The sequence below is a fragment of the Salmo trutta genome, chromosome 26, assembly GCF_901001165.1.
Source record: "Salmo trutta chromosome 26, fSalTru1.1, whole genome shotgun sequence".
Classification (NCBI taxonomy): domain Eukaryota; kingdom Metazoa; phylum Chordata; class Actinopteri; order Salmoniformes; family Salmonidae; genus Salmo; species Salmo trutta.
In genome coordinates, this window is record NC_042982.1 from 14838242 (window position 1) to 14861173 (window position 22932).

Genomic DNA, 22932 nt, shown 5'->3' on the forward strand with positions numbered 1-22932 from the left:
CTGATTATGCCCGTACATGTGTGTGTCTGTGTATTGTACTCTGTTATCTGCATGTCTTGTGTAGTGCACAAGGAGCATGGTAATCTGGCTGAGTGTGATGTCTCAGTTCCAGAGGGTGTTGCAGCTGGTGTCTCAGAAGGCATGGAGGATCGGAGATCTCTTCAACGCTGTCATCCAGTTCTGTAAGCTCCACCAGGAAGAGGAGGACGGAGGCAGTTCACTATCCAGTCTGTTTGACTGGCTACTGGAGACCCACTAGGCTCTGCCAACACCCCACATCTACACAAACACACACACACACCAGCCAATGTCTCCAACTGTGTACGCACAATGCATCAAACCCAACCATCAAGCCTAGTGTTTCTCAGCACACGTGTGAATCATGAAAAACCCCTAGCCTGGTAGCCAGATCTGTTTGTGCTTTAGCCAATTCCTCTTTCATTAATTGTGATGTAAGCCATGACAAGGAACGCTAGAAGTTTTGGCTAAAGCATCAACAGGTCTGGCTACTAGGATAGAAACCCTTTCCTGGTCCCAGAATAATTTGTGCTGTCTTGCCAACTCTTATGGTCAATGGATGAGGAGTAGAAGATTTGGCTGACGTACAAACAGGTCAGACTTTCAGGCTAAAAACCCAATCACACCTGTGATATTACACACCCTCTTATAGGACTGGCTATGGGACTGAGGACTTTCATTAGGCTGCAGTGAGCAGACATTTCTCCCTTTAATAAGATAAGCATGTTTCTCATTTTCTGATGTACGGCCCCTAGTTAGACGAACCCAAGGAAAACCCAGCATCAGTTTGGGATGTAGGCCTTATTTATTTAGTGCAAACAAATCAGCCATCTGAGATTTCTAGCCTGCAGAATTTGTATTCCTTTCGTAGTTATATATCCTATACATTACGTTTTCACAATCTGATATGTTCATTTATAAAGGATGTATTTATTACACATAAACACAAACAATGCACCAATAAAACCCTGTACCCCATTCCCTCAACCCAACGAACTCAAAAAGACACCAGATGATGTTTTAATGTACAGTAGCTATCTTGATGAGACTGTCAGGCAGCAGCCATCGTTCCAGTTAGGCTATGCTGAGTTCAACATAGGTGCTCACTACTACGCTTGACAGTTGCCCAGAGCCTGTATTCACAAAGCATCTCAGGGCAGGAGTGCTGATCTAGGATCAGATCCCCCCCCCCCGTCCCGTCCGTCCTGGTAATCATATTTATTATGATCTAAAATTCAAAACTGATCCTATATCAGCCCTCCTAATCTGAGATGCTTTGTGAATACGGACCCAGATGATAGTTGTCGTTTACATTGGCCAACATTGTCTACTTCTATTGTAACTTTGTTACTGCTTAAATTATCTGTCATTCTTCATGTTATCTATCGTTCTTAAGTAAGTTATCTGTCGTTCTTCATGTTCTTTGAGAATTGTTTATTTTGGATAGCTGTACATATTGTAGATTCTTCAACTGCTTCACTTTGGGGTAGAAAGACTGCTCTCTATCATTTCATTTGTACTACTTTCAGAAAGACAAAGAAGGTTTAATGTCTAATTTGTACGTGAATCTGGTTTGTCAGGTTTTATCTGCGTAGTGGTACTCTAGTGTTAAATCGTCGGCGTTATAAAGCACACAATTCAACTCTGTTGCTGTAGAAACTGAATGTATCTTTATCTTTTGAGATCAATAAATTCATGTAATATGTCAGCATGAATAGTTTTTATTGAGGAAAAGATGGGTACAGAAAACATTCTTCCGTCCAGCCCATTCTCCAATTAACACAAATAAACACTGATTATCAACACCGAACATGACAGAGGACCAAAGTGACCAGTCCAGGTCAAATCCTAACTGGTGAATGCAGGCTGAAAAGCCCTATAGGCCCTGCTCAAAAGTAGTGCACTTAATAGGGATTGGGTGCCATTTGGGACGCACACACCGCGCTAAACTGTCTGTCTACAGTGCTACATAGTAAAATGACAGTGGGACCAAATTAATTCACCAAAGCTATCCAGTCTACTGAATCATACTCCACAGAAACTAGGAGGTCACATACATTGGGTCAGTGATAACTTCCAGGAAGGGCATCTTCAAACAAGGCCCTGTTGGAGTCATCTTCTTGTTGGGGGATGGACATCAGATGGCCTTCCCTTCCTCACACAATCTACTGACCGTAGGACGGGTCAGCGACAGGTGTTGTCCTTGCTGGCTGCAGCAGAGAGAAGACAGGGACAGGTGATTGAAAAGGAGACAGAAGCTCACCTCATCCAGCTGTGGTCTGTTCATTTGAACTTTGCTAAAGTGCTTGTGAGTGGATAAAAAATAATGCTTGTTTGGCTGTGAAGAGGTTGCAATGGTGTCTTTACATTTTAACTAGGTATGATTATATAGAGGGCAGGGTTGGGCTCAATTCCATTTCAGGCAATTCAGAAAGTAAACTGAAATTCTAAATCAAATTTTGCTAACTCAATGCTGAATTGAAATGGAACTGACCCCAGCCCTGACAGAGGGTACATATTACCTGTGATGGTGTCACCCTCGTAGTTGAAGGCGTAAGAGAAGATCTCGTCCGTGTGTCCCTCCAGGACCTGAAGATAAACACCAGACTGGACATCCCACAGGCGAGCCATCCTGTCAGCTCTAGACGACAGAACTCTACTGCCCTGAGCGTTAAAACAGATCGGCAAGGGAGAAGAAGGGGAGGTTGAAATTGACGTAAGGGTGTGTGTGTGTTATGAGAGTGAAAAGGAGTGATGGAGTGAATGCCTTTAGTGTGCAAGAGGAGATAGGAATCACCAAATGAGCAGAGCATGGGGAACTTTCAGCACATCAGCCCTATATTCTTAAAAGGCTATTAACTGTAAATGCAGCAGGTATTTCCTATGGAGGAATGGTTCTAATGGAACAGATAGACTTCAGAGAGATCAAGAAGTACACACAGTGAGGTGAAGAAATAAACATGAGGCTGGGATGGTTAAATGATGCTGGCTCTGCATTGTCATAAAAGTAAAGTGTGTTTTTATTAAAAGTCTCACACTGCAGGAGAGGAGAGGGAGAGAGAAGGGGGGAGCAAAGTGGAAATGGGGGAGCATGGAGGAGAGAAGGAGAGCACAGAGGTGTACAATTTGGAGGAAAGGGGACACGAGGGAAGAGAGTGGTGAAAAGAGAGAGGAAAAAGAGAAGAGAAAGAAGGATGAGGCAGAAGCAGATGGAGTAACTGAATAGTCATGAGTAGACCCACACGAATTCTGTTGAGATAATTACATTCCATATCAATTACTCTTTTACATGATTTCCTACATATTTAATCAACAAAACAATGAATTTATTTAGCAGTATTTGGTTCTATGAAATTAATTCTACAGATATTATTTTCATTTAATGGCCCAGTGCAGAAAAAACGTATATATATTTTCACACTATGAGATTTGAATAATACTGTGAAATTGTGAAAATTATGATAATGACCTTTTAGTGTAAGAGCTGTTTGAAAAAGACCGCCTGAAATTTCAGCCTGTTTGGGATGGAGTTTTGGCCTGCCTGGTGACATCGCCCGGCGGTCCAAACCTCTGCCAAAAACAGCTAGTTTTCCGTTTTCCCCTCCCCACCCAGACCACTCCAGTCAGTCCTAGCAAAATTATTGCTTGAGAAATTTTTGACCATTTTAATTGAAAACAATCACAGTAAGGTACTTAAATTGTTACCCAGAAATGATTTAATATTGAGCTAAAAACGGTTGCATTGGAACTTTAAGAAAATTCTGGTCCCTCGTAATGAGAGGAAGAAAGAAACAACAAAGAGTGGGGGAGAGGGAGATGGAGGGATGACAGTGGAAATTAGAATGGAAGTTAAACAGGGACCGACAGAGAGAAATAGTGGGAGAGTGATGAAAAAGAGATTGACAGAGCGGTTAAGAGGCGGAGGGAGGGGAGAGAGGTGTCCTGTTATGGGGAGATTAGTGTCATAATCCTATGAAATCATCCTCCTTCCAGCCTATTACAAAGGCTGGGCCCTGATGGCTTTCAGTAAACAGACACAAGACAGGCAGCCCAATGAGACAGCTAGAGGGGAATTGCAACCTGAGTTTAGTGCACCTAAATAGAACATAATTCACTTTTTATGCACTTTTCTCTCTAAGCGTATTCTGACCTTGAATTTAAGCATGAGAATAACATGTTCTTCACCCCTTATTCGTTAGGGCTGGAGATCAAATAAAATGAATGTGGCAAATGTGTCTACAGATACGCCCTATTCTGACCTTGACTCCCTCATAATTCCACCACCTTTATGCGCAATGAAATTATGAATAAGTTCGTTCTTTTAGATATATTTTACCTTATGATCGTTGGAACCAAATGTTAAACCAGTCATATGGCAGCAAACTAAAGCATTTTGACATATCGGCAGGTAGCCTAGTGGTTAAGAGCGTTGGGCCTGTAACAAAAAGGTCGCTGGTTCAATTCCTCTACACGACTAGGTGAAAAATCTGTCGATGTGTCCTTCAGCAAGGCACAATCACTAATTGTTCCTGTAAGTTGCTAAATGTACAGTATATTAACCTTTCCACAGTGAAGTTTACGAAATGCTGGCCTTATAACTTGGGATGAAATTTGGAGACCATATGATTTCCAGAATATTTTAATTAAATGCCTAGATTTTTCTCTGTATCTTTTACCATTTGTTTCATGTTAAATATTAGTCACTATCGGTAGCCACCGTCAGTTCTCCCCACATACACTGACTTTAGTGTTAGTTCCTTAACTTTTGCATTTCTTTCGTCTGTCACGTTTGTATGGTTGTTCCTGAGGATCGCTAACAATAGTAGATTGCGGGTATATTAGGCTAACGGATTACAAATTGTGCAATAATTTGGGACATTTGAATAATTACTTGAATAATTATGGAACTCAGACCATATGTAGCAGTTTAAACCTGGAGCCTGCTTCACAATGACTGGACTGATAAATAAGGATTATTAGGGTAGATTTATAGATTATTATTCAGGATGAATCAAACAACAATTTTTTATTCACCAATATATTACGTGCATAAAGGCTCTCCAAAGCTGTTTTTTTTATTATTCATAAATACTTTCCTAACCCTTAACTTCACTAGGGTAGGGGGCTGCATTCGGAATTTTGGATGAAAGCGTGCCCAAATTAAACTGCCTGCTACTCAGGCCCAGAAGCTAGGATATACATATAATTAGTAGATTTGGATAGAAAACACTCTAAAGTTTCCAAAACTGTTAAAATAATGTCTGTGAGTATAACAGAACTGATATGGCAGGCAAAAACCTGAGGAAAATCCAACCAGGAAGTGCTATTATTTTGAAAGGCTGTTTTTCCATTGAAAGCCTATCCACCATACAAAGACTTAGGACCCAGTTCACGATCTCTATGGCTTCCTCTACATGTGGCCAGTCTTTAGGCATTGTTTCAGGCTTTTACTCTGAAAAATTAGGGAGATACAGCACTTTCAATGAGTGGACAGTGGAAATTTCCAGACATGAGTCCTGAGCGTGATCGGGAATGCACCTTTCTTGTTTCTCCTTTTCTATTGACGAAGCTTTTGCCCGGTTGAAATATTATTGATTATTTATGACAAAAACAACCTGAGGATTGATTTTAAACATCATTTGACATGTTTCTACTAACTTTTATTGTACTTTTTTGACTTTTCGTCTTGATGTTGAGAGTGCGCATTGTGCCTTTGGATTTCGGAACTAAACGCACCAACAAAACAAGGTTTTTGGACATAAAGAGGAACATTATCGAACAAAACAAATATTTATTGTCTAACATGGAGACCTGGGAGTGCCACCAGATGAAGATCATCAAAGGTAAGTGATTCATTTTAACGCTATTTCTGACTTTTGTGACACCTCTCCTTGGTTGGAAAATGGCTGTATGGTTTTTGTGGCTAGGCGCTTACCTAACATAATCGCGTGGTGTGCATCCGCCGTAAAGCCTTTTTGAAATCTGACACAGCGGTTGCATTAAGGAGAAGTTTATCTTTAATCGTATGTTAAACTCTTGTATCTTTCATCAATATTTATGATGAGTATTTCTGTAATTTGATGTGGCTCTCTGCATTTTCACCAGATGTTTGTTTGAGACAATGATTACTGTACATAACGCGCCAATTTCAACTGAGGTTTTTGGACATAAAGATTAACTTTATCGAACAAAACACACATTATTGTGTAACACTAAGTCCTGTGAGTGCCATCTGATGAAGATCATCAAAGGTTAGTGTTGTGTATTGATATTCTAGTTTTGTCCCTTTAGGGCACCTGTAACCCCCCCTTGCCTACGTTAAATACGTTTGGAATGTTCTTCCTGTGAACAATGCCCACTTTAATTTCTACTCCCGTCTCATGTCCTGTTCTTATAATAGTTGTATAAGTAATACAGTGTGCTATACAACAAAACTGGCGACGAGGAAGAAACTTTCTCACGTTTAACTCAGACTTTCTGCCGAAGATCTGAGTTAAATTCTTTTTTTTTCGCTGTAGAGAGACTCGGACAAAACGTGGAGCTAGCCAGTCGAGTGATGCTAGCTAGCCTTTGATGTCACGGCAACGAGAGCCTCGAGGGATAGGAAGAGTTTCGCTGCGGGAGAAAGTGAAGTCATTGTGAGTTAAAAGAAAGGGGGGAAAAAAGGGGTCTGGGTGTAAGGGACCGTCTGAAAAGTGTGAGTTGGAAAAATAAACCGAAAATGTCTGCATTGATTGGAAATATAGGAACATTTGATGAATCTGTGGAACAATGGAGTTCTTACACAGAACGTTTTGAGTACTTTGTGTTGGCAAATGGCATTAAATCAGAAGTCGTTGTGCCAACATTTTTGACTGTTATGGGAGGAAAAACATTCAATCTACTGCGCAGCCTAGTAACGCCTGAAAAACCTGGTGATAAATCATATGATGAAATTGTGGCTACCTTAAAAGGACATTATTCTCCCAAACCACTGATAATCACAGAGAGATTCCGGTTTCATAAGAGAAATCAAGAGGAGGGGGAATCAATCTCACAGTTTGTGGCTGTATTGAAACAGTTATCTGAACACTGTGAATTTGAGCGATCAATGAGCGACACTATACGTGATAGGTTAGTGTGTGGCATGCGCAGCGAGGCAATTCAGAAACGCCTTTTTGACTGAGAGTAACTTAACATTGCAGAGAGCAATAGAAGTGAGTACATCAATGGAAATGGCAAATAAAGACGCACAACAGGTAAGTGCATCGACCAAAGTGCATAAGGTGTCTACGTGGTTAAAAAACAAGGCAGGAGGTGGCAAGCCATGCTATCGCTGTGGGAAACCAGGTCACCAAGCAGAGGAGTGTTGGTGCAAAGACTTAGACTGCAGAAGTTGTGGAAAAAAAGGGTCACATCGAACGTGCATGTAAAAACAAAAAGACACAATCAAGCAAATGTACTGAACAAAGGAAAAGCGACTTCAGGAAGTACAAAAAGAAAGTGCATAAAATGCAGCACACAGAGGATGAACAAAGTGATACCCTGTCTGAAGGGGAAGAATCTTTGCATGTTATGTCAATTTCAGACAATGGATACGGCTACTGGGTGACACCGCTACTGGATGGAAACGCAGTACGGATGCAAGTGGACACTGGAGCAGCCATATCTTTGCTGTCTGAGGCTGCATGCAAGGAGAAACTACATCACCTCACACTACAGCCCACAAAGATGACGCTGAAAACATACACCGGTGAGATTGTTCCAGTGAGAGGAAGCGTGTGGAGTGTACAGTGTACAGTGGAGCGCAACAAACAGAAGGTAAAGCTACCACTCTACATTGTGAAAGGCAACCATCCAGCATTGCATGGCTGGAAAAGATCAAACTAAACTGGCAGGAAATTCACATGGTTGTAAAAGAGGACACAAACCTACAAGGGATATTGAGGAAACGCGGATGTGTTCAAAGGAGACCTTGGCAGTATGAAGGACATAGCAGTTAAACTGACCGTGAAACCAGACAGCAAGCCAAAATGCTTCAAAGCTAGACCTGTCCCATACGCCATAAAACCAAAAGTTGAAATTGAGCTAAACAGACTAGTCGAGAGTGGAGTATTGGATCCAGTGAATGTTAGTGGATGGGCTACACCTGTTGTTCCAGTCATAAAAAAGATGGATCAGTCAGACTGGTGATTTCAAAGTCACCATTAACCCAGTCTTGACTGCTGAAAAATATCCACTACCCCTCATTGACGACCTCTTTTCTGGTTTAGCTGGAGGACAAAAATTCAGTAAGATAGGCCTGACATAAGTCTATCTACAGACGCATGTGGACCAAGAGTCACAAGAACTGTTGACCATAGTGACTCACAAAGGACTGTACAGGTACCGGAGGCTTCCTTTTGGAATCACTTCAGCTCTGGCCTTGTTTCAGAGAGCTATGGACCAGATACTGAGCGGGCTCACTGAGGTCCAATGTTACCTCGATGATCTACTCATCACCGGCAAAGACGAACAGGAGCACCTGAGAAACCTGAACGCTACGCTACAGAGATTGGAGGAGTATGGTCTGAGGGTCCGGAAGGACAAATGCGAGTTTTTCCGGCCCTCTGTTGAGTACCTGGGCCACGTCATCGACAGTTCGGGGCTCCACAAGGCGCCATCGAAGGTGAAGGCTGTTGTGGAAGCTCCATCCCCACAGAACGTGAGTCAGCTGAGATCATTCTTAGGACTATTGACATACTACGCAAAGTTTGTGCCAAACCTAGCTAACATGTTAAAGCCTCTGCATGAACTTTTGAACAAAACCAAACAGTGGAAGTGGACAGACAGATGTGAGGAGGCATTCAAGAAAGCGAAAACAGCCTTAGCTCAGTCAGAGGCCCTAACCCACTTCAACCCCAACTTGCCATTACAGTTGGCATGTGATGCATCGCCTTATGGCGTTGGTGCAGTTGTCTCACACATCATGCCATCAGGTGAAGAAAGGCCAATTGCTTTCGCATCACGGACCTTAAAACCTGTTATGGATAGGGGGCAGTATTTTCACGGCCGGATAAAAAACGTACCCGATTTAATCTGATTATTACTCCTTCCCAGAAACTAGAATATGCATATAATTATTAGCTTTGGATAGAAAACACCCTAAAGTTTCTAAAACTGTTTGAATGGTGTCTGTGAGTATAACAGAACTCATTTGGCAGGCCAAAACCTGAGAAGATTCTGTACAGGAAGTACCCTGTCTGACCATTTCTTGCCCTTGTTGATTATCTCTATCCATTACAGGGGATCTCTGCTGTTACGTGACACTTCCTACGGCTCCCATGGGATCTCAGAAGGCGGCAAAAAGCTGAATCGTGGCTTTGCAGGCTCTGGCTGAAAAACATTAGCGCGTTTGGATAGTGGCCAGTAACAGTACTATGAGACTCAGGCTCGTGCACGAGGGGATAGCATGCTTTTATTTTCTCTCTCTTTGTACGTATACACGCTTTGCCGGTCGGAATATTATCACTTTTTTATGAGAAAAGTGGCATAAAAATTGATTTTAAACAGCGGTTGACATGCTTCGAAGTACGGTAATGGAATATTTAGAAATCTTTTGTCACGAAATGCGCCATGCTCGTGACCCTTATTTACACTTCGGATAGTGTCTTGAACGCACGAACAAAACGCCGCTCTTTGGATATAACTATGGATTATTTTGGACCAAACCAACATTTGTTATTGAAGTAGAAGTCCTGGGAGTGCATTCTGATGAAGAACACCAAAGGTAATCAAACTTTTCTAATAGTAAATCGGAGTTTGGTGAAGGCTAAACTTGCTGGGTGTCTAAATAGCTAGCCCTGTGATGCCGGGCTATCTACTGAGAATATTGCAAAATGTGCTTTCACCGAAAAACTATTTTAAAATCGGACATATCGAGTGCATAGAGGAGTTCTGTATCTATAATTCTTAAAATAATTGTTATGTTTTTTTGTGAACGTTTATCGTGAGTAATTTAGTAAATTCACCGGAAGTTTGCGGGGGGTATGCTAGTTCTGAATGTCACATGCTAATGTAAAAAAGCTGTTTTTTGATATAAATATGAACTTGATTGAACAAAACATGCATGCATTGTATAACATAATGTCCTAGGGTTGTCATCTGATGAAGATCATCAAAGGTTAGTGCTGCATTTAGCTGTGGTTTTGTTTTTTGTGACATTATATGCTAGCTTGAAAAATGGGTGTCTGATTATTTCTGGCTGGGTACTCTGCTGACATAATCTAATGTTTTGCTTTCGCTGTAAAGCCTTTTTGAAATCGGACAGTGTGGTTAGATTAACGAGAGTCTTGTCTTTAACTATGGTGTAAAATAGTTATATGTTTGAGAAATTGAAGTTATAGCATTTTTGAGGTATTTGTATTTCGCGCCACGGGATTCCACTGGCTGTTGACTAGATGGGACGCAAACGTCCCACCTTGCCCAGGGAGGTTTTAAAAAGAAAACAATAGGCAAAATAGTGAATATTTACTTTTTCCTTATGAGTCATCAAAGGTAAAGGGGGAGGAATATGTTGTGTATTGATATTCTAGTTTTGTCCCTTTAGGGCACCTGTAACCCTTGCTTACCTACGTTAAATACGCTTGGAATGTTCTTCCTGTGAAACGCATTAAACAATGCCCACGTTAATTTCCTGTTCTTATATTAGTTGTATAAGTAATACAGTGTGCTATACAACAGTTAGTGATTCATTTAATCGCTATTTCTGACTTTTGTGAGCCCTCTCCTTGGCTGGGAAATGGCTGTATGGTTTTCTGTGACTAGGCGCTGACCTAACATAATCGCATGGTGTGCTTTCTCCGTAAAGCCTTTTTTTTTAATCGGACACTGTGGTTGGATTTACAAGAAGTTTATCTTTAAAATGGTGTATAATACTTGTATGTTTGAGGAATTTTAATTATGGGATTTCTGTTTTGAATTTGGCGCCCTGCAATTTCACTGGCTGTTGTCGAGGTGGGACGCTGTGTTTACAAGGCTTTCTTTCATTGATCCCTAATATTCGGAACCTTCTCTCCATATATTCTAGTGATTCTCAAGAAAATTGTAGTTAAAGGTACAAAGGGATGGATTTAGAGAAATGTACTAAAAATTTTATTGAATGAAAACACATGAAAATGGTTGGCCAGCAAGTGGGAGGGTTTTCAGCAGTTTAATAAATGTTAACCACACCTGCAAAGTCCATTACGCATCTGCATAAGGTAAGTCTGAATACCAACTATTGAGAAGTGTGTAGGAAAGATGTGTGTAGGAAAGGCATACATTTCCTACGTCTGAATCAGGCCCCCTAGTGGCTGTGGCTCCGAGCGACAAACACGTACACATACACACACAACATGCAGGCATGTACACACACACACACACTAACAAATATGCACATACGCAAGCGTACACTGGCAGACCTGTCAAATGGCAGAGCCTGATAAAATCACACACACATTCAGGTTACAGCTGGGTCACCTACAACACAGGCCCAGGACACATGTGGTTCTATACAGCCGTGGCTAACGCAGTTACACACTGAGCAGGGGCAGACTGTATCATGGTGTTTGGTTAATAAAACAACCAAGGTGTGACATTAAAGGGCTCAAGGTATGACTTTATAGGGAACCGAGACAAGAGCAAATGAAAAGTGCCAATCAAATGAGACTACCGGGGGAAGAGGGAGTCACAGGTAGACCAGGAATCAGCCTGTATGTAGAGCAGTTCAGACGGGCCCGGATGTTTCTGGAACGTTCTGGCCTGAGGGACACACACCTTCAGGGTCACGTCTCTCTATGTCATCGTCAAGATGTGGTTGACCTAGAAACTGACACAAGAATCAGTAACAGGAGGTAGAAACATCCCCCCCGGCAAGTGGACTGCCGTCCTCATCCCTCCTGTCCAGTCCTGTACCCTTGTGAGTCTGACAGATGCTCTGAGGCAGACAAAGAGACAGAGAGAGAGATGGGCCATTTTGGATCCTGTTTGAACCATTACCTGTCTCAGTGACTCACCTTGGGTATCTCTCCCTCGTGGCCCTCCAGTCTGGAGATGCACTGGTAGCTGGCAGCGCTGTACACTCTCGCTGTGCCTAAGAGTCAGGGGGAAATATTGATTTCTCAAAACATCCGGTGGTATTGCTAGAGCGAAGATGAAGTTTAACCTTAAAATAAAAGAAATTAAATTGAGCTGGCCTGGTTAGTCATACACCATAGTTGCCGGAACTGTGCTGGAAAGGACAATGTAAAAAATACATTTTCAAGCCACCACAGTATGATCTGGGTTGGCATGATAGTGTGAAATGGGGGTGGCTGGGCTGGGTACAGAACGGATATAATTGTTCAGTGCCTGGGACATTGTTCAATCCAGGAACTTTGTATTGACAGTCATTGAAACAGCAGAGGTAGAGGTACCCCATAATTAATTAGAACACCATTAGTATGATATACTGTATACTGTATCTTTGTGGTCATACCGTCAGCCGAGGCAGTGGCTATGAGTTGACCGGTGTAGTCGAAACACACATCCAGCACCTCGTCTTCATGGCTGCTAGTGTGGCCATTCACTTCCCACTCACTGCCTCCCACACCTGGGATAGCAGAGACACACATACACATTTCGGTACACAAACACATACTGTAAGGACACAAACACACACGTGCACACACATAAGCACACACACGCGCGCACATACGCATTCAAACACACACAGACACACGTACAAACACACACAATGGCAAAATGTCAAATGTTAATGAATCTATTTTTAAAAACCTTTAACAAAAACAACCAGCTTGGTTAGCGCTCTAACAACACAATGGTTGTGTTTTCCCCTCTTCACAATCTCCTCTTCAAGAATGCAGCCATGTGAATAATTCACACAACTACCCAGAAAACGTGACTCATCTTGGAATGATTCAAGGATTTCAATTTCCTTTTTAAATGATGCAGAGCTTAAGTGATAGGAGACTCTACTAGAGAAAGAGAGAGAAAGAGAGAGGATGTGAGAGAGGATGTGAGAGAGGATGAGAGCTCACCCTACTGCTTTTATCCATGGAGCCGGTGATGAGAAGGGAGCAGTCCCATCAAACTGAACACTGCTGATCTCCCCTCTGTGACCTATCAGTGTGTGGACACGCCTGGTAGAATGAGAGTAGGGCGGTAATGGTGGTTAGACAATGACTAAAACACATGGATGGACACATAAACACACACACACACGGATGGACACGCAAACACTCCACACTGCCCTTTCCCACCTGGACAAAAGGAACACCTATGTGAGAATGCTGTTCATTGACTACAGCTTAGCGTTCAACACCATAGCGCCGACAAAGCTAAAGACCCTGGGACTAAACGCTTCCCTCTGCAACTGGATCCTGGACTTCTTGATGGGCCGGCCCCAGGTGGTAACGGGAGGCAACAACACATCTGCCCCCCTCAGGGGTGCGTGCTTAGTCCCCTCCTATACTCCCTGTTCACCCACGACTGCGTGGCCAAGCATGACTCCAACACCATTATTACATTTGCTGATGACACAACAGTGGTAGGCCTGATCACTGACAATGATGAGACAGCCTATAGGGAGGAGGTCAGAGACCTGGCAGTGTGGTGGCAGGATAACAACCTCTCTCTCATTTGTGAGCAAGACAAAGGAGATGATTGTGGACTACATTAACATCGACGGGACTGAAGTGGAGTGAGTCGAGAGTTTCAAGTTCCTTGGTCTCCACATCACCAACAAACTATCATGGTCCAAAAACCAAGACAGTTGTGAAGAGGGCACGACAACACCTTTTCCCCCTCAGGAGACTGAAAAGATTTGGCATGGGTCACCAGATCCTCAAAAAGTTCTACAGCTGCACCATCGAGAGCATCCTGTCTGGTTGCATTACCGCCTGGCATGGCAACTGCTCAGCATCTGACTGGAAGGCGTTACAGAGGGTAGTGTGTACGGCCCAGTATATCACTGGGGCCAAGCTTCCTGACATCCAGGACCTATATACTAGAAGGTGTCATAGGAAGGCCCAAAAAATTGTCAAAGACTCCAGTTACCCAAATCATAGACTGTTCTCTCTGCCTCTGCACGGCAAGTGGTACTGGAGCGGCAAGTCAAGGACCAAAAGGCACCTTAACAGCTTCTAACCACAAGCCATAAGACTGCTGAGCAACTAAACTAATCAAATGGCCACCCAGACTATTTACAATTAACCCCCCCCCCCCTTGTTTTTACACTGCTGCTATTCACTGTTTATTATCTATACATGTACCACCGCACATTGAGTCGGTACCGGTACCCCCTGTATATAGCCTCGTTATTGTTATGTAAATGTCTTGCATTACCTCGTGATTGATTCAATTTTTTTTTACTTTTGTTAATTTAGTAAATATTTTATTAACTCTATTTCTTAAAACTGGATTGTTGGTTAAGGGCTTGTAAGTAAGCATTTCACGGTTGTATTTGGCGCATGTAACAAATACAATTTGATTTGATTTGATTGTACGATACACATGGATGGACACGCAAACACACACACACACAAACGCATGAATGGACACGCAAACACACACACATGGATGGACACGTAAAAAAAACACACACATGGATGGACACGCAAACACACACACATTGATGGACACGCAAAAACACACACAAACACTTGGGCTCTCACCTCCCAGATGGAACATCCCACAGAGAAACAGTGTGGTCAAAGGAGCCAGTGACTAGCTGGTCACCCACTGTGTTAAACGACAAGGAGATGATCTCTGCTGAGTGGCCCTGAGAGAGGAAGGAGAGAGAAGGGGAGGGGGAGAAGGAGGGGAAGAGAGAAGAGAATTCAATTCGTTACACTTGCAGAGTTCTCAAAAGAACAGTCAAATAAATGAGCTATTCTTTCTCCTTTGAAAAAGCTAAATTGCACAATTTCATCCAATTCAGTTCGAGGAAGACATTTTCCTTTTTGTGCTCGAGTCACCATATTCACCAGCATGACTAATGTAGGAATAATTGAAGTAGGAGATGTAGAGAGGAGGCATAGAGAGGAGCACACAGAATCCCCTCTCTGGAACACATAGCCACACAGTTTGCCCACGTGCAGCAGGAAACTGCTGCATGTCCTGTAGTTGAGTATGTAGATAGATAGATTACCTAATGAATGCATTACAGTCACAGCTTCATACACACATATGATGGGAGAATAGAACACAGTAAGCAGGGTGACTGCTGGACCAGCACATGAATGATCATATTAAAAAATTAATAGATGAATGCATATCAATGACTGAATTAAGTCATTAATGAATGGATGTGGACTTGGCTGATTGTGAGAGTGTGTGGTGATGAGAGGAAAGGAGAGAAGAGAAAGTGAGTGAGAGAGTGGTGAGAGTGAGAGAGTGTGAGAGAAAGTGAGAGAGAGAGAGAGCTAATATCTGTCAGTGTAGCCACCTCCTCTCCAGTCTGGACGTCCCATCGCTTGGCCGTAGTGTCCATGCTACCCGTGGCCACCAAGGTTGGTTAAACGCCAAACATACATGGTCGGCACCGAAAACTGTGTTAGCTGCCATTCACATAAAAAATCTGATTCGAAGCTCACTGCAATCCTATTTATACTGAAAGACAAGTCCAATCTCTCAGAAAGTCCAATCTTTAGATTAGAAAGTCCCTCCTACTATTTCCACAGTGTCTCCTTGGAAGGTGTGGAAACATGTGCCTGTCTCGGCACTCCACATCCTGCAGGTCTTATCAAAGGACCCAGTGGCAATCTTGTCCCTGGATTAAAGAGAAGAAATGAAGGTAAGATTTGAGATAGGAAAATACTTTATTTTGACCACCAACAACTCTTTCCCAATGGAGGAACATAGGATAGGCATAAGGCTCTGGGACCTTAGAGTCTCAGTCGGAGTACTGATCTAGGATCAGTTTAGCATTTTAGATCATAATGAATCAGATTATATGGACAGGGGGACCTGATCCTAGATCAGCACTTCTACTCTGAGACGCTTTATGAATACAGGTCCTGGTGTTTTTATACCTGGGGTAGAGTAACAGGAAGGTGACTAGACCCCCTAGGGGTTGTTGAAGGCAATGCCGTACACCACGTACCTGCGGCCCTCCAGTGTGTGCAGCTCCTCGCCTGACGCCGTGTCCCATATTTTACATGTCCTGTCATAGCTACTACACCCAAACAAGGGCACTGCGTTCATCCACCTCTGGCCTGCTCGCCTCCCTACCTCTGAGGAAGCACATTTCCCGCTCAGCCCTGTCAAAACTGTTCGCTGCTCTGGCACCCCAATGGTGGAACAAGCTCCCTCACGACGCCAGGACAGCGGAGTCAATCACCACCTTCCGGAGACACCTGAAACCCCACCTCTTTAAGGAATACCTGGGATAGGATAAAGTAATCCTTCTAACCCCCCCCCCCCAAAGATTTAGATGCACTATTGTAAAGTGGTCGTTCCACTGGATATCTTAAGGTGAATGCACCAATTTGTAAGTCGCTCTGGATAAGAGCGTCTGCTAAATGACTTAAATGTAAATGTCTGAGGAAGAGTCCTGAATTCTACAATTCCCACCCCCTGCTGCCATCTAGGGTTCAAATGAGGAATTACAGGATGGCTGTACTGTTTACACCCATTTCACTGGCAGTGTGGTCATACCAGTTAATGGCTGTCTATGGCTGCATCCAAATTCTTCACCGTTTTCCCAGTGTGCACTTGCACACAAGGGTGGATGATAATGTGGCAGGCAATGACATTATCATTAAGAAGAGAGCCTAATGGAAATAAATAGGTAGCTCAGAAAGATGGAAACTGTATTTGACCTTGAAGAGGTAGAACCTGCGGTTGTCCTGCTGACCCAGTTTCTCCTGCAGTCTGAGGATCAAGAGTTTGACTTGTTCGATGCGTGATACTGTGATCAGCGGCTCCGATTTCCTGATCTCTGATATTAACTCCTTGGTGTCTGTCCTGTATGGATAAATATGTGTCAGAGTGATGCATCATGGTCATTGAAAATAGGGGAATAGACGTCATACTGTATTGCAGGATCAGTGACGAAGTTGTGAAGAACTAGTGGGTGTGTTTTTCTACCTGTATCATCATCATCATCATACTACACTAGCACTAGTATAATAAACTGCATACATACAGAGCTGCCAACTCTAACGCATTGGCCGTGAGACACGCATTTGACCCTCTTCTTATATCTCATGCTTTGAACATTACTTTTTTATTTTTCTAATTAGTCTATTGTATAGTCATCACATTAACTTTTCAACTGTGCTCCAAATCGTTTTGAAATCGGAGCATCAGCGCCTACAATTTAACATCACGAGCGGAACCTCTATCATTGCCCTTTCTTGCCCCAGTACTGTGAACCGCGTCACATTGAAGTGTATGATTGGTCTAGTTATGTGAGGGATCAAGGGGATTGAATGCATGTTTTAAAGAAACGCCCCTCAAGATTGGAGTGGAGCTGAATGGAGAAAGAGAACGTTCTCCGCTGAGTTTATAAAACTGTAAAAAGAGAAGCATGGGAACACTGTTTTATGTAAAATGCTGTCAACAAAATGTGGTTGCTGTTACTCCCGTCCATTAATCTATTGCAGAATGCAGCCTTTTGACAGTATGTACTAAAATCGATCTAATCCATACTTGCATTAGTCCCCTCGTTTGGTATTTGGCATTTAGGATGTGACAACAAAAAGGCAGCAGACAGACAGACATACAGTATGTTTTAGCAGGAAAGTTTGGTAGGGTGACCTTTTGTAACTGTAAAAATGATTTTGTCAAACAGATTGTGAACCAAAAAGGGCATGTTTGATTCTAGAGTGGAAAAATAAATATACAAATAATTTGGTTAGGGTGTAGGAGCAGCTTTATGTCACCTTGTCTTCAGCAGATTTTATTATCTATTTACTTTATTTAGTCTGATCAGTGGAACAATTATCATTCTTAACAATGGGCTAAAATATAGGGTAATTACTGTGCATGTCAGCAAGAACACTATTGCTTCAAGTTCCTCGGTGTACACATCACTGACAATCTGAAAGGGTCCACCCACACAGACAGTGTGGTGAAGAAGGCGCAATAGCGCGTCTTCAACCTCAGGAGGCTGAAGAAATTTGGCTTGGCCCCTAAGACCCTCAAAAAGTTTTACAGATGCACAATTGAGAGCATCCAGTCGGGATGTATCACCTCCTGGTACGGCAACTGCACCAACCGCAACCACACCGCCCGCAACCGCAGGGCTCTCCAGAGGGTGGTGCGGTCTGCCCAACCTATCACCAGGGGCACAGTGCTTGCCCTCCAGGACACCTACAACACCCATTGTCACTGGAAGGCCAAAAAGATCATCATGGACATCAACCACCCAAGCCACGGCCTGTTCACCCCACAACCATCCAGAAGGCAAGGTCAGTATAGGTGTATCAAAGCTGGGACCGAGAGCCTGAAAAATAGCTTCTATTTCAAGGCCCTCAGACTGTTAAATAGTCATCACTAGCCGGCTACCACCCGTTTACTCAACTCTGCACCTTAGAGGCTGCTGCCCCATATACAAAGACATGGAATCACTGGTCACTTTAATAATGGAACACTACTTTAATAATGATTGCATAATGCTTTACTCATTTCATATGTATATACTGTACTCTATTCTACTGTATTTCAGTCAATGCCACTCTGACATTGCACGTCCTAATATTTATATATTTCTTAATTCCATTATTTTACCTTTAGATTTGTGTGCATTGTTGTGAATTGTTAGATAATACTGCACTGTTGGAGCTAGGAACACAAGCCTTTTGCCCCCTAAAAAAATCCATTCCTTTGCGGCCAGTGGCCGTTGCGCCCTTGAGCTGAATATAATAATTAGAATTCCCTTCTCCCGGTTGCTTGATCCAAAGCACCTCTCACTCACATACCCCAATTCTCATTAGCCAATGCCCGTCATGTGATCGGGTCTTTCTTTTTGCCAAACGTTAGCCTCAAAACCTTAATGACTTGGAGAAGATCTGCAAAGAGGAGTGGGACAAAATCCCTCCTGAGATGTGTGCAAACCTGGTGGCCAACTACAAGAAACGTCTGACCTCTGTGATTGCCAACAAGAGTTTTTCCACCAAGTACTAAGTCATGTTTTGCAGACGGGTCAAATACTTATTTCCCTCATTAAAATGCAAATCAATTTATAACATTTTTGACATGCGTTTTTTCAGGATTTTTTGGTTGTTATTCTGTCTCTCACTGTTCAAATAAACCTACCATTAAAATTATAGACTGATCATTTCTTTGTCAGTGGGCACACGTACAAAATCAGCAGGGGATCAAATACTTTTTTCCCTCACTGTAACAATGTATATATTCATTATAGAAGTTTAGTATTGTTCCACAGTTGTTTTCTCGTCTCTCTGCCTCTTATAAAGAGACCCTCTGAGAAACGTGTGACTGAGACAGAACTCTGCAGGGGAGTGTAGGAAATAAGAGACTAGTCAGACGTTCCACAATAAATCAACTTTGGGGAGTGGATATTTATTGCCTAGACCTTAGAAAACACCGGAACTATTTTATCTCTCTTGCAAGTTTCTATAGCAGTGTATGCATGGTCTTGGTCTGAAGAGTAGAAGGTAATTATGTGTGCAGTGACATCACAAGGGCTGGACTTCAGGTTTAATAAAATAACTTGGGACCTTTTATATTTTGCAGAACATACTCGGAAACATGCGTTATGTTCCTGTTGTCAACTTCTGTCTGCAATTGCATTAATAAAAGTTTTTTAATGATTTAATTAAAGATATTGTTGTCATAATGCTAATTTCACCAATGAGCCAATGATTGACAAGGAACGAGGAAACAAACCACAACACTGTCGGCATCCAATGATTATCCAACTTGAATAAACGCTTGGAGGTAAGAATGACAGTAGTGGTGTAGTCTACGGCGATACAGATATCACTTATTATTGATATCTACATAATATTAGCATGTTGATGTGAACCACGCTGCTGCTCTCTCATTTAGCTATTTGCTCCTTACGGATTGTGGTTGTTGTGAATAGCTGTTCACAAATCTAAATGTGTATTTGAACCCAATAATGGTTGAATTCAAGAAGTTTAAACTGCCTATCAATCATTGTTTTTGAAACCAGTTGACATGCAAGTGAAAAATGTGCTCTTGCAACAGCTGCTGAGTGCTGATCCAAGCCTGTGGAATAGAAGTGGGGCTTTTATTGCTCAATTTAATTCATGCTGATAAAATAAATAAATCCATAGGTCTAATGGACACATGCTCAAACGTACACACTTTTGATAGACTTAAAGGGGCAATCTGTAGTTGCTACATCTATTTTTGGACCTATACATTATATATACAGTGCCAGTCAAAAGTTTGGACACACCTACTCATTCAAGGGTTTTTATTTATTTTTACTATATTCTTCATTGTATAATAATAATAGTGAAGACATCAAAACTATGAAATGACACATAAGGAATCATGTAGTAACCAACAAATCAAAATATATTTTAGATTCTTCAAAGTAGCCACCCTGTGCCTTGATGAAAGCTTTGCACACTCTTGGCAAAGTATGCCATTCCATGAGCACATACTTTATTTTTCAACTAGAATCAATGAGCCCAATCAGTCCTCCATGACAACAAAATCATAAACCAGACAGTTGGGCTGGCTAATAAGTCCTTAGTTTTGGGGCCATGCTCAGCTAAAACAATTTGGCTAATCTATACTTCCATATTTCCAAGTCTTATTCTTGAAGATCAAGGTGTATAACATTTATTGGAATGACTGGAATTCTGATAGACTTTGGTTTTTAATGTACAGATATAATTTAATTGTATTATTATATGTAGTAGAAAGTGATGGGTTAGAAGAAGCCTACATGACCAACCCATAAAGTAAAATTGAACATCCATATATGGCCAGCTAAATAAACTTGAACATTGATTTATCCTGCAATAGATGTTGTTCAATTGGTAACATACATTTTTGTCTTCTTCTAATACTGTTAAGGGGAAAGTAATCTAAAAGTAACAGAATGTAATCAGATTACGGTACTGAGTTTGGGTAATCCAAAAGTTACGTTACTGATTACAATTTTGGACAGGTATCTTGCAACTGTAACGGATTTCATTTAGAAAGTAATTTACCCAACCCTGCATATACTAAATAATATAAGTGTGACATTTGTTTTGATTTAGAATGGACGATTGTCATGCACCTGTCTCATAACAGGGGTAGGGGGAAAAAACGTAATCTATGCACTTAAATAGCGAATGGAGGCAGTGGAGGCTGCTGAGGGGAGCTCATAATAATGACTGGAATGGAGCAAATGGAAGGGCATCAAACCATGTGTTTGATGTATTTGATACCATTTCCCTCATACCACTCCAGCCATTACCACGAGCCCGTCCTCCCAAATTAAGGTGCCACCAACCTCCTGTGAATGGAGGAAACTTTTTCCAGTTTAATTGTAAAGAGAAGCAATGTGCTTAATGTTAGGAAAGTTGAGAAACTCTGTTTTCTCACTCAACTTCATAGCCTATAGAATTGTTGCGCAACATGAGCTCATGGGCTCTCATGAAATGTGATTAGATTTTCGATAACATTTGCATTGAAGTCATAGTGATTAGAGGGACAATAGAGTGCTGAGTACAAGGCAGTTAGCAAGTTTGGTAGGCTACTAATGACCATCAGCAGCATCAGAGATTGGAGAAGCCTATTACCATGTCAAAACGGTCAAATGGAATTTGGCTGCCGTCATGACTCGTGACTGCCGGTGTGGTGGTAATACGATCACCGTAACAGCCCTAGTGGTAACACTCCCCGGCAAGTGTTGCATACAACTTTCTACCTGAGAACAGGGATCAATCCGTGCTTCCAACCTTCCCACTGTTTCTATCATTTGCCTGTCTCCCTTTCTCATTTCATTGCTGTCTGAATGAATGAAGTGTCAAACCACCTAAAAAATGTCATCCCCCACAAAGTCGTCAAATTTTGAGTGTTCAAGTAATGTTCAAAACATTCTGAATACAGCTGACCTGTGTTTTTTATTTTTTTATTTGGTCATAGGCCTAAGCTATGTCAAAATACGTAGAATTGCAGGAAATGAGCCATGAAACAGTACAATCTAGGAGTTGTGCCAGAGGGCAATGAAATTCACATAGCAAATCTCACTCCAAGCTTTCTTCAAAAGTTGGCATGATCACTAATACAGCATCTTATTAATGAACATGAATTGTACTATTGTCTACTCACACTGGAGACAAATCCAACAAATCAATGGATTTAGTCATCAGAGCTCCTCCTTTTTCATATTCCAGGATGATACCTGTGAACGAAAGGCATCAATTCAATATTCAAAACCAGACCAATTGTGAGATACAAGTTGCTTTAGGCCTACTTGTAACTTCAACTTGTGTGCCATGCATTAAATTGCTGTTACAGCTAACTGGTCTGGCTAGCACAGAGACCTAAGGTTATGGCTCTGGGCTAGCCTAGCCAGTTAGCTCTAGGTCAGATCATCACTACTGTTAAAGTGTCTGTGTAGTTGCACAAAATGGTACAAATAATTAGCTATGTACTTGTCCAAACATTCATTAGTATCTTAATTATCAAGTATTTTAGCATCATCAACAACATATTCATTACCTGGTGGATAATATCTGAGAAAGAATCGTTTGAGTTTAATTTCGCTCCTCCAGCAGAAATCCCTTGTAAACAAAGCATTGTTATGGCGACAGACTAGTTGGAGCTCGGCCAGGATGCATGTGCAGATGGACTGAAACACACAACTCACCCACAACTAATTTGTTCAAAAAAGACAGAACTTGTTCCATAACTGTGCACAAAACATGTACATAAAGTCAACAATAGAGACTAGAAAAATGTGGTAAACTCAGTGTC

General features: G+C 41.9%; 1 protein-coding gene, 1 long non-coding RNA gene and 1 pseudogene across 4 annotated transcripts in view; 1 reads left to right on the forward strand and 2 right to left on the reverse strand.

Moving 5' to 3' along the window:
• Positions 1–1726, forward strand: part of LOC115163219 (A-kinase anchor protein SPHKAP-like) — a 63546-nt gene extending 61820 nt beyond the window's left edge. For all 3 annotated transcript variants that reach the window (XM_029714915.1, XM_029714916.1, XM_029714917.1), the window contains one exon: positions 107–1726. In XM_029714915.1, coding sequence (XP_029570775.1) covers positions 107–259 — 153 coding nt within the window. In that variant the 3' untranslated portion in view covers positions 260–1726. The remainder of the gene's footprint in view (positions 1–106) is intronic.
• Positions 1727–1861: 135 nt separating this feature from the next.
• On the reverse strand, positions 1862–14851 carry LOC115163220 (dynein assembly factor with WDR repeat domains 1-like; annotated as a pseudogene).
• Positions 14852–16550: 1699 nt separating this feature from the next.
• LOC115163221 (uncharacterized) lies at positions 16551–22855 on the reverse strand. The gene is made up of 3 exons (XR_003869703.1): positions 22678–22855; positions 22285–22357; positions 16551–16983 (listed from the first exon to the last, which is right to left on the reverse strand). It is a non-coding gene; the product is annotated as an uncharacterized LOC115163221 (long non-coding RNA).
• Between the last annotated feature and the right edge of the window lie 77 nt (positions 22856–22932).